This window comes from Protomyctophum parallelum (genome assembly GCF_964188405.1).
Source record: "Protomyctophum parallelum genome assembly, chromosome: 5".
Lineage (NCBI taxonomy): Eukaryota > Metazoa > Chordata > Actinopteri > Myctophiformes > Myctophidae > Protomyctophum > Protomyctophum parallelum.
The window spans coordinates 35055822-35073321 of NC_139702.1; the positions used below are offsets into that span (position 1 = coordinate 35055822).

The 17500-nt window shown below is 44.4% G+C and overlaps 1 protein-coding gene across 5 annotated transcripts in view; it reads left to right on the top strand.

Moving 5' to 3' along the window:
- The window catches only part of tenm3 (teneurin transmembrane protein 3), a 352973-nt gene that overhangs the window by 307671 nt on the left and 27802 nt on the right, over positions 1 to 17500 (top strand). For 3 of the 5 annotated variants that reach the window (XM_083765245.1, XM_083765246.1, XM_083765249.1), the window contains exons 28-37: positions 575 to 676; positions 1051 to 1224; positions 1972 to 2031; positions 2626 to 2788; positions 3469 to 3607; positions 6239 to 6344; positions 6460 to 6602; positions 7735 to 7913; positions 10269 to 10400; positions 15099 to 15229. In XM_083765245.1, the coding sequence (XP_083621371.1) occupies positions 575 to 676; positions 1051 to 1224; positions 1972 to 2031; positions 2626 to 2788; positions 3469 to 3607; positions 6239 to 6344; positions 6460 to 6602; positions 7735 to 7913; positions 10269 to 10400; positions 15099 to 15229 (1329 nt within the window). The remainder of the gene's footprint in view (positions 1 to 574; positions 677 to 1050; positions 1225 to 1971; positions 2032 to 2625; positions 2789 to 3468; positions 3608 to 6238; positions 6345 to 6459; positions 6603 to 7734; positions 7914 to 10268; positions 10401 to 15098; positions 15230 to 17500) is intronic. The other 2 variants (XM_083765247.1, XM_083765248.1) reach the window with 1 other exon arrangement.

Below are 17500 nucleotides of genomic sequence, written 5' to 3' on the forward strand. Positions count from 1 at the left end.
ACAAGCTGTTCCCAACGTTGTAGATGGGCTGTTTTCGGCGAAAATGTTTGGTGTAGCGAAAGGGGTCATGTACGAGACGACTTTGGATGATTTTTCCCCCCAAAACCCACACTGCCAAATACAACTTTGGAGGATTTGTGTGCGTTTTTAGTTTTACACTATGGTGCTCTTCGCTAACCTATGAATCACCGTTTGAATCTCATTGAAAACCAGGAACATGGAAATCACATAATTGCCAAAAAAACTGCTGCCATGCATCCACTCAATAGATAATGCACTTTTAGAAAGGCCTTCATCTCTGCGTCTGTGCCGTGCCTCTTCCGTGTCCGCCATCATGGCATTTTCAATGGACCATAACAAGGGAACGGGATCGTCGCTTTGACAAAAAGCGGCAAACATCTCTCCTAGTGCTCCTTTCAGGACACCACTGACCTCTGGGGGGCCAGGTGTTTACATGCTGTTGAACGAGACGTCACATGAACCAGGTTGTTCTTTGCTGTGTGTGTGTGTGTGTGTGTGTGTGTGTGTGTGTGTGTGTGTGTGTGTGTGTGTGTTTATGTGCGTGCGTGTGTAGGTGCGTCTGGAGTGGCCCACAGACCTGGCCATCAACCCCATGGATAACTCCATATATGTCCTGGACAACAACGTGGTGCTGCAGATCACTGAGAACAGACAGGTACGTTAACACACCTGTTTATTGACCTAGTCTAATCAGCGATGATCTCCATGTGCTGGAGGATGGCAGGGTGATACTTCAGCTAATCAGGCACCATTGGGCTGTTTACATGAGCATAAAAAAAGAATACATAAAACAGACATTGAAATAAAAATGAATCAGTGAATGAATCATTCAATCGACATCATTTTGCGACGTCAGCATTGATTGAGACCCTTTCGTTGCCTTATAAAGTGAGAGCATCAACTCATGCCATATTTGTGTGTGTGTGTGTGTGTGTGTGTGTGTGTGTGTGTGTGTGTGTGTGTGTGTGTGTGTGTGTGTGTGTGTGTGTGTGCATGCCTGCGTGTGCCTGTGTGTGTGTGTGTGTGTAGGTGCGCATCGTGGCGGGCCGTCCCATGCACTGTCAGGTACCAGGCATAGAGTACACCATGGGTAAGAAAGCGGTGCAGACCATGCTGGAGGGAGCCACGGCCATCGCTCTGTCCTACAGCGGAGTTCTCTACATCGCTGAGACCGACGAGAAGAAGCTGCACCGCATCAGACAGGTGGGACCACAGTGCAATCAAGTCCAGTCCGCATGACTGAAAGTCCACCTCGTACAAAATCCATTCCACATTGCATAAAGCACATTCCACTTTAAAAAACGTTTAATTCCACTCCCTTCCCCACAAAAAAAAACAACACACTGCATATTGTCCATTCTAAATTACACATACAGATGTGCCATTTGAGAACTTCACATGTCATGCCGTTGACAAGACAGTGGATTGTCAGTAAATTGTCAGAACTGACAATTGACATTGAGAAAGGAGGTGTTTGTAAGTAACAAATAACAAGTAACAAATTCTTTGTTTCAATGGAAAGAAGTGTCGGAAAAGTAAGACTTGTGTTCAGTAACAAAAGAGAAGAACAGTGAAAAGAACCTTGGTAAAACAAGTATTTCTAGTATACTAAATCCATTCCACATATCACGCCGAGTAACAGCTTGTTACTTTCACTGACGCCGTTGCCGTCTATACAGAAAGCACATCTGATATTCGATTTAGCCGTTTTCTCTAAACAGGCCTAAAAGCCTGTCAGTTTACCACCTGAACACTCATTGTTCTCATTGAAAATGAATCGCTCAATCAGGTCACAGATTCCTTTACTCATATGACTGTAACGGATGGGTAGACCCAGATGAGAGATTTTCCATCTTAGACCAACCAGAAGGATTTCCACACCATGATACCCGACCTGCCAGCTTAGTTTACGTTATTTATTTGTATCTTTTTACTTTGTCTCTCCTCCAGGTGTCGACGGATGGTGAAATCACTCACCTTGCTGGAACGCTCTCTGACTGTGACTGCAAGGTAACCCAGAGCCACCTCTGAAACAGAAGGATAGTTTGTAGTGCTGTTGTAAAGCTTATACAGCTATCATTTAACCCATGTGAAAGCATAGCTAAAAAGCATTATTTCATACTTTGGCTATCCAAGAAAGACATTTCAACTGCCCCTATAGTGGCCTAACGGTAAGGCTGACGGAAATGGATGTGTTGGATGCATGGATTTACATAGGTATCTAGTTTGTTGCCATCCGTCCTGTGTTATTAAAGAAATATGGACAACAATGGCCAAAACTCAGTCAACAGTCGGCGATCAAAAGTCAGCTAGTGATAGAAAATCGGCTTAAGTGGCCATTTTCAGATGCTTGGGACAATATCTCTGGAACAGAGGGTAACATCTGTTCAGTTCAAAGCTTATTGGATGCGTGACTTTGAGGACACTAAGCGCATGATCACACCTTTTTATGGTTTTCGGTCTAAAAGTATGGTAATTGTTCCTCTGGCCGGTCCAGTATAGGGCAGAGTTTAGGGCCCTAGGAGAACTCTGCCTCTTTGATCCTTTCTTTTTTCTTTCCATTTATTTTTCATCCTTGTGTTTTTTGTTCCTCCCTCCCTGCAGAATGATGCTAACTGTGATTGCTACCAGAGTGGCGACGGCTACGCTAAGGACGCCAGGCTGAACTGTCCGTCCAGTCTGGTGGTCTCTCCAGACGGGACCCTGTACGTGGCTGACCTGGGCAACATCCGCATACGAGCTGTACGCCGCAACCAGCCACCCACCGGTATGGACTGCTAGTTTCATTCTAATTAGACCATTTCTCTGGGTGTGCGTGCTCGTGTGGGCTAACTGGTCAAAACATTGTATGTCGTTATAGGTCCTCCTTTTTTGTGTAGAAACAGGAACTGGGTTTGGATCCTGCCCCTCTTAGTCCACTTCCTCCTGGCGCTTATGTGTTTATTCCTACTAACAACAACAATGTTTAGGGCTGTGGTGCTGTCTTGAGAGATTGGTGCCCAGGTACAAAAGTAAAATCTATTTTGTTTGGCCCCTAAGACATTACAGTATACACCATTGAAGAAAGAAAACATGTATAGAATAATAAAAAATAAGGCATTATTCTAGGTGCCGTGTCTTACCAGTTCTTACTCCTAGTTTCTGGGCATCTAATTTTGTAAACATTTTGTGAGCATACAGATGCTTATGGAGTGACCTATATGCCAGTGTCCTTGGCGCTGTCGGTCCCACAGGCTGCCTAGTCTGAACCCAGACATGCCTTCGGGAACGGGTGACATATTGCAAAATGTCATCTGCAGTATGTGCTATAATGCTTAAAACGTTTCCTGCATGTTTATGTGTCTGTCTGTCTGTGTGCGTGCGTGCGTGCGTGCGCGCGTGTGTGTGTGTGCGCGTGTGTGTGTGTGTGTGTGTGTTGTGCGTGTGCGTGTGTGTTTGCACGTACAGGCTCTCTGGCCTCCGGTCCCAGCTCATACGAGGTTGCGTCTCCAGCCACTCAGGAGCTGTATGTGTTCGACACCAATGGAACCCACCAGTTCACCATGTCCCTGGTCACTGGAGACTACAAGTACAACTTCAGCTACAGGTCAGTTCAATCACTTTTAACCCATTTTGGGCGGGAACCCCTTTTGGTGTTAGCATTATGTTATGATTTAGCTATTGAAAAATAGCAGATCTACAAGCTCATAGCTTGTAGGTCTGCTATTTTTGAAAAATTCAGAAAACTGTCATTTTCAAACAGACATTTTATGCATACTAATCGTTGTCGGGCAGAAACCTGTAATTTAACTGTTTGTGTTTTTTTGGGGGAAATGTATATGCGTACCTGCTTGATCACACTACAGCGTCACACAAAAGTATAAAAAAGTAGCAGTAGCAGAAAAGTAGCTACCGTAGCAAGAGGTTTTGAGGTTGTAGATCTGCTACTTTTGCTATTTTTGAACTTGAACAGTTTTGGACAAATGGTTCCACCTGACAGAGATGACATTTTGTTAAAGAATAGCTCTACTCTGTATTCTTAGTCATTTTTAATAGTTTAATCTCTTGTGTTCTGGTGGCAGCCGTTGCTTGTTCAGTAACAGGGATCTATCTCTGTGTCTCTGCAGCTCTTTAGTAAATAAAAAATACATTTTCAGGTCAGCATATCAATTTTGGATAGCACCTGTCATTTCACACGATGGATGCCAAAACGCTTCCGAACCCGTCAGATGGCGGGTTGTAAGGTTTATATCAATACCAAGCAGCCGCAGCTCAACACTAACCTTTCGTGCTGCCCAGGCTGCTAGACAGTGCCTACGTTCTTCCCATCTGAGGATCAATGCACGTGCCTCCCATAAGGATCCACCCAATGTTGTTTCTTTGCAGCTTGTTTTCTCCGAAGAATACTCCAAAGTTGTTGTTTTAGTCCAAACCGCCCGACGTTCAGATGTAAATAGTGATTTCTGATCACGCCAGCCATATTACTGCTTGTGGTGAAACCTAATACATGTAGGTTGCTGCTCGAAAAAACGTTGTTGTATTGGGATGTGTGGGTGGAAATGCTTGGCGCCAATATCCAGATTATGCCCTGGCTGCCTGCAGTAATTTCAAATGAACACCAGGGTGCGCTGAAAGTGTTAACAACACCTGTTGCAATTATGGTTCAGTAATTTCCCCTGACTCATGTCTGCAAGGCAGCAGATATGCAGTTTGCAGTAATTAAACACAGAGGCGGCCTCCAAGTGTTTCTTTGGATAAAAGTATCCTCCCCAATCAAAACAGAAGCAGATGGTTAATGGCAGCCATCAGCTTGGAGAGATAAACAAAAACAACAATTGTGTTAATTATTAAAATGATCAACAGAAAGTAAACAGAAATATAGATTAAATCAATATTTGTGATATTTATTACAGTAATGTACATCTGTGGATGTACCTATTTAAAAACGTCTAGGCTACATAAAATGTATAAATATAACATTTAATTTAGGTCACGTTGCTACACATTGTTAGGTTGTAGATCAACTATTTTATGCAAGTGACACTTGTCATACTATGGGTTATAAATTAGACTTAAGATAAGTGTCATTAAACTGGTTTAAATGAATAAAATGTCCAATTGGTATGTTAGAATATATGTTAATACAATATAACTTATACAATCTGTATGGTAGAGTATGTTAATACAATAATACTTAATCTATATGGTATCAGGACAATCCTATCATCTTATCAACATATTAAACAAATGCAAAGTTAAATGACGTTGGATAGCTGATGTGGAGCCAAACATATTTGTTTACTTTCACATTTTAATATTTAAATGTTATGATGAAAGGCTCCACTGTGCATCATCAGTTTGTACTCGCCTGTGGTTTCAGTGGGCATGAAATCAGCTGAGCTCTGCGCACCTGAGGTTCATTTGTGCAATTGTGCTGCGGGAGGGGAAAGGGATGGGATTGGATAAAAACATTTCGGGCATTTCATGCATTAGCGTGCGTCCAAAAATACGGTAATGACTCGTCGAAACTCCACAAGTCATTGAAAGTCATTAAGCTCGAGTTCGAGTCGAGTCTGGAGTCATTGAGGCGCGAGTCCAAGTCGAGTCTAGAGTCCCTGTCATTTGACTCGTCACACTTGGAGCTATGAACAGCTTCAAGTCTGTACTACTTCCGTGTTGCATAACAGTGAACAAAATACCTGCACTGAGGCCTCAGAGCATGCACGCTGGGTCTTAGGCCCGCTCGCCTTGTTACAGAAGCCCTTTTGGAACAAAGATAATATCTTGTATGTACGAGATAAAATATATTTTGAATGCATGGCCATTCAGGGGCTCCGTATTGAACAGATCTACAAGCTCACAATATTAAATATAAGGTATTAAAGTTAAATCTAATCCTGCAATGCAGAAACCCTGTTACATGTATTATTCAGAATGGACAATAGTATATATTTTTTTAAATACAGAATGAGATCATATCAACATCAGTAATATCGGTTATCGGCCATAACAGCAATTCCTTATATCGGATATCGATATCGGCCAAAATGTCTCATTGGCACATCCCGATTATGAAAGACAGATTTTTGCTGAAAATAGGCGATCTTCAAGCTGTGACGCGTTGAGAGCTTGTAGAGCTGCTATTTTCCCCTGAATACGGATGTTGGGGTTCAAGTGACTAAACCCATTGTCCTGTGTGTCCTCATGTGTCCTCCTTTTCCCCTCCCTTGGCCAACAGCAACGAGGAGGACGTCACCGCGGTGACGGACAGCAGTGGCAACACCCTGCGTATCCGTAGAGACACCAACAGGATGCCTGTACGCGTGGTCGCCCCCGACAACCAGGTTAGTGGAGTGACTGATACTGTCAGTGGCCAGCGAGTCAGAGTGGCTGACTTTAGACCTATTTGTATGCCTAATCTCTGTGTGTGTGTGTGCGCGTGCGTGCGTGTGCTTACAGGTTATATGGCTGACCATCGGTACCAACGGAGGTCTGAAGACACTCACGGCTCAGGGACAGGAACTGGTGTTGTTTAGCTACCATGGTAACAGTGGGCTGCTCGCCACCAAAAGCATCCAGATCGGCTGGACCACCTTCTATGAGTGAGTGTAACTTTGCTGTGTGCGTGTGCGTGTGCGTGTGCGTGTGCGTGAGAGCGTGAGCGTGAGCGTGCGCGTGCGTGTGTGTGTGTGTGTGTGTGTGTGTGTGTGTGTGTGTGTGTGTGTGTGTGCGCACGCTTCTGAGTGGTTACGTAGTTATGGAGACAGAGGGAGTCAGAGAGTGTGTACATGTATGTATTTGCACAATCAAACATGCAATCTCACACACACACACTCAGGGAACTAATCCACACTTCATCATACAAACACAGGTCCATAATAAACATTGAATAAACAAAACAGAAGGAAAGAATATAATTGGAACCCAACACTCGGCAGACTCAATAAGCACTTACGATGCACAGTGCCTATCCTGTACATTCCTTCATAATATAATCCCAATGCACATTGCAGCCCTCTTTTCATATAGGCCTATACAACAATGCATGCATAAACAAATTGCAGTCCTTGAGCGCTATATATGCACTATGAACGAGGCGCAGTGTTCGTCCAATGCTATTTCATTTTCAATTTAAAAATGCTGGAGATACCACAGTGGCGTCAATGTTTATCTATATAAGCACAACAGAAGTTATCTCATGACACTTTACATATAGAACAGGTCAAGACCATGCTGTTTACCGCAGACACAGCCACAGTGGAATATAAAGTCCTCAAGGCTGTAGATCAGACTGATATATGCCAGTCTGGCCGATGTGTCTGACATTATTTGACCGTGTTTACGTGGTTTTGTTGGCATTCATGCAGCCCATGCATAGCAATTTAAAACGTTTTAGCCGAATTAAACAATTCACACTCACAACCGTGTGACTGATTCACACTGATTTGTGTGAATTGTCTGAACAAAAGTGAAAAGAAGTGTGAAGAGGTCAGGTGTCATTTCTGAAACATTTCGATAAACAATGGAAGAAATAGACAAACTTGGCTTGTAGCTTGGCTCTCTTCACCCTTGGCCTCATGCCAAAGTATAATATACTTCGTCATGAGACAAAATGGCAAAAATATTTTAGAGTGTAAATGGGCAAGAGCCAAATGGCAGACAGCCAACATTTCTTCAACAACTATCTCTCTCTCTCTCTCTCTCTCTCTCTCTCTCTCTCTCTCTCTCATACAGCTATGACAGCGAGGGTCGTCTGACCAACGTGACCTTCCCGACGGGCGTGGTGACCAACCTCCACGGGGACATGTCTTCGGGCGCCGTCGCCGTGGACATCGAGACGTCAGGGCGGGACGAGGACGTCTCCATAACGACCAACCTGTCCTCCATAGACTCCTACTACACACTGGTGCAGGGTAAGACATTAATATACTGTATATCGTTTGGGAGGCAGCCATGGCCTAAGGGCTGGAGAGGAGCACACATGCACGGAAGGTTCCCGGTTCAATAATCCGGGTGGAGAAGACGAGTGAATGGTGACCTCTCCCCCCCAACACTGCTGAAGTGCCCTTGAGCAAGGCACTGACCCCCCAACTGCTCCGGTGGAGAACGGCTGTGGAAAAGTAGAGCCTGCAGCCAAATCCAATTGGTTTCTGATCTGTAGAACCCACACTGTTACTTCCAAGTATCAGATCAGATGAACTATGTACTATTTGTTGTTTTGTTGTTGGTGTTGAACAGACCTGTGAAGATGAATATCCTTTGGGACAATACGTACCACAGACGAAAAACAGTCTTAAGTCCAAATTTCATTCTGACCCCTCCACGAAAAGGCCTCATTGTCCAGACTCCTTATCGATTATTTATACATTATGGATAAATAGTGTGGACTTAGACTGTTTTTCGTATGTGGCATTAATTTATTATTTAGACTGGTCTAGATCTATTGAGACATTGTCAAGCTATTTGTATTGCTTGCTGTGGTAGGCTAACAATGAATTGACATAGGTGTGAGGAATGTGCCAAAGTCTATGTAACAGATGCTCTTTAACAGAGCGACTTACAATAAGGAAGCTAAACATATTCATGAGAGAGTTATCTGTGCTGGCTTCATACAGTATCACCTTCAGTCATCAAATATTATTATAGACCATTACTGTGATTAAGAAGCTGACAAAGTCATCAATATCGTTCATGTCTCTGAACTAGCTTATTAGAAAATATGACCTGTGTGTGTGTGTGTGTGTGTGTGTGTGTGTGTGTGTGTGTGTGTGTGTGTGTGTGTGTGTGTGTGTGTGTGTGTGTGTGTGTGAGAGAGAGAGAGAGAGAGTTAGTGCCCCCCTGGTACTAATGTCCACTGCGCTGTTTCATTATTGAAGAGACCATATACGTATATACCGGTACAGTAAACATCAATACACATATACTGTATGCAGTGCAGTGCTATAAAAAAGCAGACAGACAGTCAGACATATAGACAGACTGTAATGCAAGGCCTAATCTCAGCGCTGCTGGGTATTGGATTTACAGTTGTGTAGTGATAATAAATGTGTAAGTAATGGTTATGGGAGTCATAACTGTGGCTTTTACGGCCCCAGAAAGCGCTATTGACAGAATGCTGTATTATACAGCAACACATATTTATTTACCCCCATGCACATGGACTGTTTACTAATAGATGGATGGATGGATGGATGGATGGTAGGGGGCTCCCCATCTCCCCAGCTCTTTAGTAGACAGACAAAAGAAAAAAAGTCTGAAAATGTATTTTTACGTTCTCAAGAGTTAAATTATTGTTAAACATGTGCATTACTTCATTTACACAAAGTCTACACAATTAGAGGATGTAGAAGAATTGTTATTTTGATCAACGTAGACAAAATCTTATCCAACGACAAAACAAAATATTCTCTAGTATTGGGTGTGAGAGGCTAAATCTCAACCAATGGTCGTCCGTGCCTCAAATGCCTAATAAATAATGGTCCTTGAAATGAAAAGTGTTGAAAACCCCTGTTTATATTGTGGTACTTTAACTCATGTGAGTCACTGCTCCGTGTGAACCTGGCTGGGCAGTAGCTTGTGTTTTGCCCTATAGCGGGCCTAGCAGGGTGCTCAGAGCGCTATTGATCGGGCATCGGCCCCGCCGTGGGTTGCGGGACAAAGCACAGCGGTATTGATTTTAAAGTCATAAGTTATTCACAGCCACCCACAACAATAGCTCTCCCTCCCTCTCTTGCCCTCGATCCACATCCATTATTTAGTCAAATAAACAGCGGCTGTACCTGCATCGCATCCAAATGCTGCAGGGATGGCAGCGCAAGAAAAGATACAGTACCTCCTGACCTGATTCACACCACAGTAAGTGCGTGTGTGCGTGTGTGCGTGCGTGCGCGCATGCGTGCGTGCGCGCGTGCGTGCATGCGTGCGTGTTATCTGACTGATTGTCATTCACTACATCTCTCACTAATTTAGTATTTCTGTCACTTGTTTTCTGTCTCTCTCTCTCTCTCTATCTCTCTCTCTCTCTCTCGACACACACACACACACACACACACGCACACGCACACGCACACACACACACACACACACACACACACACACACACACACACACACACACCCTCCTGGCCAGCGGCCATTAGCGGTGTGTGAAAGGTCAAGGAGAAGTGAATGAAGGCTGCTGATTGTTAATACCTGCTCTGTGCTCCATTAGAGGGTTCAAAATTCAATCAATCAATCAGTAAACCTATCTTTTGCTCTGTGTCTCTCCAGATCAGCTTCGTAACAGTTACCAGGTGGGAAACGACCATTCTCTGAGGGTCATCTACGCCAATGGAATGGACACACACTACCAGACCGAACCACACATACTGGCAGGTATGACCACACCGCACATACTGGCAGGTATGGTCAATCAATCAATCAATCAATCAATCAATCAATCAAGCTTAGAGCTTCCAAGTCAGCTTAGAGAAATGGTCGGACTTTGGAAATGTTTTGCTGATGGTAAAAATATATTTTAGTGATGTTTCTGATGTGTGCCTCCATGTTCAAATCGCTGTCAAAGATAACACTCAAGTTTTTGACTTGATCCTTGGTGTGAAGTGCCCTGGATTTAAGGTAAGCCGACAGTTTTTCCCTCTGGGCCTTTGCCCCGACGAGGAGGATTTCGTTTTTTCCTTCGTTCAATTGAAGGATATTCTCTGACATCCATGCTTTTATGTCAGCGATACAGTTTACTACACCGCCATAATGATCCTAATATACACTACCAGACTGAACCTCACATAGTGCGTCGCAGTCCCGTCCCCTTCCAGCGCACCGGAAGATAATTTCCCATTCATTTATATACATTTAAAAAATGTTGTTTATTGTCATGATTTGTCAGGAGCCGAGTTGGCTTTGTCTGAAGCTTTAAAGGTCTTTAAATAAATACTTTTTGAAACTTCTATGGAAAAATGAATGGGAAATTCTCTTCCGTTGCCCTTGTCATTCTGAAAGGGGGTGGGATTGCGCCGCTTTATACTGGCAGGTATTACTCTACCGTAATGATCCTAATATACAGGCACACTACCAGACTGAACCTCATATACTGGAAGGCATATAGATATTTAAAAAATCATTGGCCGCTGCAGTTCATTGGAGCGACGTGTCTCCATTGAATGCATGAAGTCAAGCGGAAGTGCCGAAGGCCCAAGTGACGTCACTCACTTGGGCAAGCTTCCGCTATGCTTCTGCTGTGCTTCGCAAGGAATCTGGGGAAAGCTTGCCTCCATGTTGCCTTCAAGAGAGACACACGCCCCAGAGCCGAAGGAGGTGTCTATGCTGGAAGCTATGACACTGCCGTAACAATCCTAATACACACGTCACGCACGCACACACACACACACACACACGCACACACACACAAACCTTAACCCATTTTGACCTGAGATCAGATTCTAAATCCTGACAGTTTTCTGAAAAAGCTATGTTTCTATGTCAGTCGTTCTTAGATTTTTCAAAAATAGCAGAACCTACAAGCTCATAGCGCGCCACTCAGTGGCGCGCTAAGAGCTTGTAGATCTGCTATTTTTCAATAGCTAAAGCACAACATAATGCTAACACCAAAAGGGGTTCCTAATATACTGGCAGATTTTCAGAAACAATGTATAGGATTTAGAAGGCATTGCGTCGAAAACATTTGTAATAAATATATTCCTTTTCAAACAGAAAGGTTCAGTAAAAGAATAGAAAGAAATTGAGTTGACATGCGGAGCAGCAGAATATAGCTATTTGTAGGTATTAGTAAGAGCCTTCTGCCCTCATCATCTGACTCTGAAACTCATCCCGGCGGGAAATCAATAAATAATACAGCCGGGGTGTTTTCGCACTTCATGAGAGAGAGAGAGAGAGAGAGAGAGAGAGAGAGACTCCCCAGAGCTCTGACTCTGAAGGAATCAACGGCCACACAACAAACACTGATATCTGTATGTTTGTTGAAAAGGACAGCAGTGTGTTTCCTGTTGGTTTAGAGTAGACAGTCCCTGTCTCTACTCTGCCTGAATCTGGATGTAAGCCCGGTTTGTTCTACGTCGTATGACGGGTGTAGCGCCACGTAAAGTAGCCTCTGTGCGTATAATTGTGGTTCACCCATCAGGTGGAGCGAAATGCCTTCACGACGGACGACGTACGTCGCGACGTATATTTTTCCGTCGCAACGTATATTCGAGTACGTCCTGGCGTAAATATCAATTCGTCCCGGCAGAACGGACTCGTCGCGGCTATATCTACCCGTTTGCGACGTAATATGTTGGCTATTATTTTCCGTCGCGCCAGAACGGGACTCGTCGCAGCTATATCTACCCATTGTGGCGTGAGCTGGACTCGTCGCGGCAGAACGTGACTCGTCGCGACTATATCTACCCGTTTGCGACGTGCGCCTCGCCGGTCCGGTCTCCAGGCGAGCCTGCGTCCTTCATATATTTTTTTTTCTGCTCTCGTTGGACTTAACTTTAAAAGTCCAATGGAACACCTCTTTGTAACGGGTCGCTGTAGTATAGTGGTCTAATTCCTCGCCTCTCTATTCTTTTTTGCTGAGGACGCTGGTTCAATTCCCGCTCGCGGCAAACCAAAATTATTATATTTTAGACAGACAGACAGACAGACAGACAGACAGACTGCCTGTCTGCCTGCCTGTCTGCCTGCCTAATGTATTGTAAATAATGTATTCATTCCATACGGCTATTTTTTTTTAATATAAAAACTTTTGTCTTTCGCGCGATTCGAACCAGCGTCGTCAGCACCAAAACATTGAGAGGCGAGTGATTAAACCGCTGGACTACAGCGGCCATACGTTACAAAGAAGTGTTTGATTGGACTTATAAAGACAATAGCACCCAGCTGCAGTCTCGCAAGGGGAGGGACCGGAAGTGCTTTTATTTCCGGCTTCCACGTGCACAAGCGCACATACACGCACGCGAAATATAATGCAATATGTAATAATCAGCTCATACATTATAAAGACATTATTGCATTATGAAGTTTTATTACAGTATGAGTCGCCTATGTGGAGGTTCTTAATGTAACACATTATTACATTATAGAAAAATCTATTAAGTTATGTGCTCGTCTTTTAATTACATTATGAGCTGATTATTACATTATGAGGTCAGATGTAGAGTTGCTGGCCGCCTCAGCTCCATATATGGAGATCTAGGTGATGATCCAGTCTTTTCAATGTATGGCTATCCAGGGTTTGATGAGGTCAGTGTCGGGATCTTATATCATATGGAAACGGCCATATATGGCGGTGTGACGTGTCATGAGGCGTGACCATATATGGAGGCATGACACGAGGCGTGACATGACACACTTACTGACTGACTGACGGGAAATGCAGGTTTTCATAGTAAATTAAATGCATATGGTCGTGTGTCTGTGATCTATGGTCTGGACATGGTGTGTGTGGGACAGGGGTACGGGGTTATAGCAACTTATTACATTACTTAAATGCCTTGATATCATTATGTTATAATCGACCATATAGGCCTAGCCTATTATTGCATATCATTTTATTATTGTTAGATTTGCATTTCTTCAAATATGCACACTTATACCACCAACTAATAAGCTTTCAATTAAAATATTACCTACAACAAACTACTTCAAACTTTTCCAAACCGACCACGTAATTATGTTTAAGCACAGATGGTACTATATACACCCGGCATTTAAGCGCGCACCAGCAAGTGCGTGTCGTGCACGCGCATTATATTTCGCGTGCGTGTATGTGCGCTTGTGCACGTGGAAGCCGGAAATAAAAGCACTTCCGGTCCCTCCCCTTGCGAGACTGCAGCTGGGTGCTATTGTCTTTATAAGTCCAATCAAACACTTCTTTGTAACGTATGGCCGCTGTAGTCCAGCGGTTTAATCACTCGCCTCTCAATGTTTTGGTGCTGACGACGCTGGTTCGAATCGCGCGAAAGACAAAAGTTTTTATATTAAAAAAAAATAGCCGTATGGAATGAATACATTATTTACAATACATTAGGCAGGCAGACAGGCAGGCAGACAGGCAGTCTGTCTGTCTGTCTGTCTGTCTGTCTGTCTAAAATATAATAATTTTGGTTTGCCGCGAGCGGGAATTGAACCAGCGTCCTCAGCAAAAAAGAATAGAGAGGCGAGGAATTAGACCACTATACTACAGCGACCCGTTACAAAGAGGTGTTCCATTGGACTTTTAAAGTTAAGTCCAACGAGAGCAGAAAAAAAAATATATGAAGGACGCAGGCTCGCCTGGAGACCGGACCGGCGAGGCGCACGTCGCAAACGGGTAGATATAGTCGCGACGAGTCACGTTCTGCCGCGACGAGTCCAGCTCACGCCACAATGGGTAGATATAGCTGCGACGAGTCCCGTTCTGGCGCGACGGAAAATAATAGCCAACATATTACGTCGCAAACGGGTAGATATAGCCGCGACGAGTCCGTTCTGCCGGGACGAATTGATATTTACGCCAGGACGTACTCGAATATACGTTGCGACGGAAAAATATACGTCGCGACGTACGTCGTCCGTCGTGAAGGCATTTCGCTGTCTCTCTCACCCATACCTAATCAGAATATTTTATTAATTTTGTGTCTTTTTTCATAAGCTCCATATTTTTTTGTTCTACAGCAGTGCTTCTCAACCTTTTTAGGCCATGACCCCCCGACCCCCCCCCTATATACTTACTGATAAGCACTTGGAATTGTAGAGTTATACATTTGTTGTTCCCCTTTCTTAATTATTCTTTTGCCAACCCTGTATACATCTGTACCCCCCGCCGATGGGACGTTATATGCCAACTCCGTATATATCCGTACACCCCCCCCACCCCCCTTGAAACGGTTGAACCGAAAATCAGCTTTTAACATTGGTTTGGTTGCTAGACAATGCCTCCGGCTCCGTCACCCCCAGCACCAGGATCTTTGCACACGGCCCCCATAGACCTCCTTCCTCCCGAGAGTCCCCCGCAGACCTCCGACCTCCCCTCTCAGAGTTACGGGGTCCCGCGGACTATAACGCATCAAACCTGGGGGTCCTTGCAGTGAAACGGTTGTGTCTTATCATGTTGAACAGGAGCGGCTAACCCCACCATCGCCCGGCGGAACATGACCCTGCCGGGGGAGAACGGACAGAACCTGGTGGAGTGGAGGTTCAGGAAGGAGCAGACCCGGGGCAAAGTCATCGTGTTCGGAAGGAAACTCAGGGTGAGTTTCACCACTTCAAACTGTATAGCCTCCCCATTCTGGGGCTTAACATTTAACTCCGGGTGAGTTACAGCACTTCAAACTGTATAGCCTCCCCATTCTGGGGCTTAACATTTAACTCAGGGTGAGTTACAGCACTTCAAACTGTATAGCCTCCCCATTCTGGGGCTTAACATTTAACTCAGGGTGAGTTACAGCACTTCAAACTGTATAGCCTCCCCATTCTGGGGCTTAACATTTAACTCAGGGTGAGTTACAGCACTTCAAACTGTATAGCCTCCCCATTCTGGGGCTTAACATTTAACTCAGGGTGAGTTACAGCACTTCAAACTGTATAGCCTCCCCATTCTGGGGCTTAACATTTAACTCAGGGTGAGTTACAGCACTTCAAACTGTATAGCCTCCCCATTCTGGGGCTTAACATTTAACTCAGGGTGAGTTACAGCACTTCAAACTGTATAGCCTCCCCATTCTGGGGGGTGGAAATAAACATCTCCAAGCTCGCGAGGTTGTGGCTTGTTGAGGGGGAGGAAGGAAGTTGTGACTTGTCTTAAAGGAGCACCCGTTTTAAATTGTATCTTCACAAAATTGGTTCACGACTCCTCACTAATGCTCAGTATAAGATGGCACCATTTGTGTCTACTGCTACTGGTCCTCACACACACACACACACACACACACACACACACACACACACACACACACTCAAAACAAAACAAGATGTCGCCATACACTGCATTAACATGACGCTGCCAGATCCAAGAAGCTTGCTACACAAATTTGTTTCATCTGGCAAAGTCAGGTTAACACTGCATGTCTAACGCAGCAGGAGTTTCAGTCTGCATGATATTCCTCTCATACAGTAATACTGCATGGTATGTAATATTACTGTTGTGACCAACTAGTCACCACCCAGGACAAAGGAAGCTTCCTTAAGTAGGTAGTTTCATTCGTCCAAGTCCAGGGAATAATGCGTCAAAGTAACATTTTACACAGTAGAGCAGATATCAAGCATTACAACAAATCTGACACAGGGTTACTATTCCTAACAGAGGGACGGAAGTACAGACGGATGCTTTTGAAAATCGTGTAAGCCGAAATAGGGCCACTGTAGGCGCTCTGCACTGTGTTTGTGCAACTTGAACAAGTATGAATGAGCATATTGCATCCAAAGCTGCCATATTGCTGCCATACGTCATTCACTCAGAAAAAGAAGAGGGAAAGTTTTTAAACGAATGCACTCATATAAATGTGTGGATGTGCGCGTATCTTATAAATCCACCCTCCAAGGTTAGCATTCTGTGGTACACTGACCCTGAAGCCGAATTATCCGATCTACAATAAAAGCCTGTAGATCTGCTGTTTTTGGTGCATGATACAATACACAACTATAAATCAGGCATAACTCCATGCATACGTACACACACACACACACGCAGGCACACACGCACACATGCACACTATTCAGTTTTACTGTCCACAACTCCACATTGCATGACCATGTCTTGTCAACCTCCTCATTATAAAGTGATATACACAGCAGATATCTTTTTTACGACCAACCCTCCCGCTGTCCGTAATGATTCGCATAATGATCTCGAAGTGGCTTTTTATTTATATATATTTTTTTACTGGCCAGCGTTGCGTAGTGAAGTAGCCTACTTGTCATTTGGTCCTCGTTATCACAGCCAGGCCGGCGTGTCATGTGTAACACACGCCGTTAGAAGACCCAATCTATTTAGCTTCTACAGCAGGGCTTCTCAAACTGGGTGCCATGTAAAATTGAAGGAACGCCAGTTACCATAGTGGGGCGATAGTGGCCTGCAGTGCCAGTGAAACCGGAGGTAAAAATGCGAGACATGGCCAAAGCATTTCTGTCCACCGGCCCAAAACGTTTCCCTATAGGGTGCCAGGTCAGGGGTGCCGCAGAAAACTTTGGAAACCCAGACGTTTTTATTTCCAGGGAGGAAAAAAAAGTCCACTTCAATTTGGCATAGAGTAGCGCAAACGTCGATCACTCTCTGCTGATTTCTGATCGTCTGCACCTTTGTTAAATTGACGCACACATGCACACCCGTACACACACACACACACACACACACACACACACACACTCCTCTCTCTCCCTGTCGCTCGAATTAATTAGTCTCATGTGCAGCAGCTGCGCACAGTTTCTCCCGGCGGATCCTGCCGGGAGCTGCCTATGCCATAGAAAGCATAGGTGAGTTCCAGGCTACTCTCTAGTCTCTTCACCAAAAAAATATCCAAAGT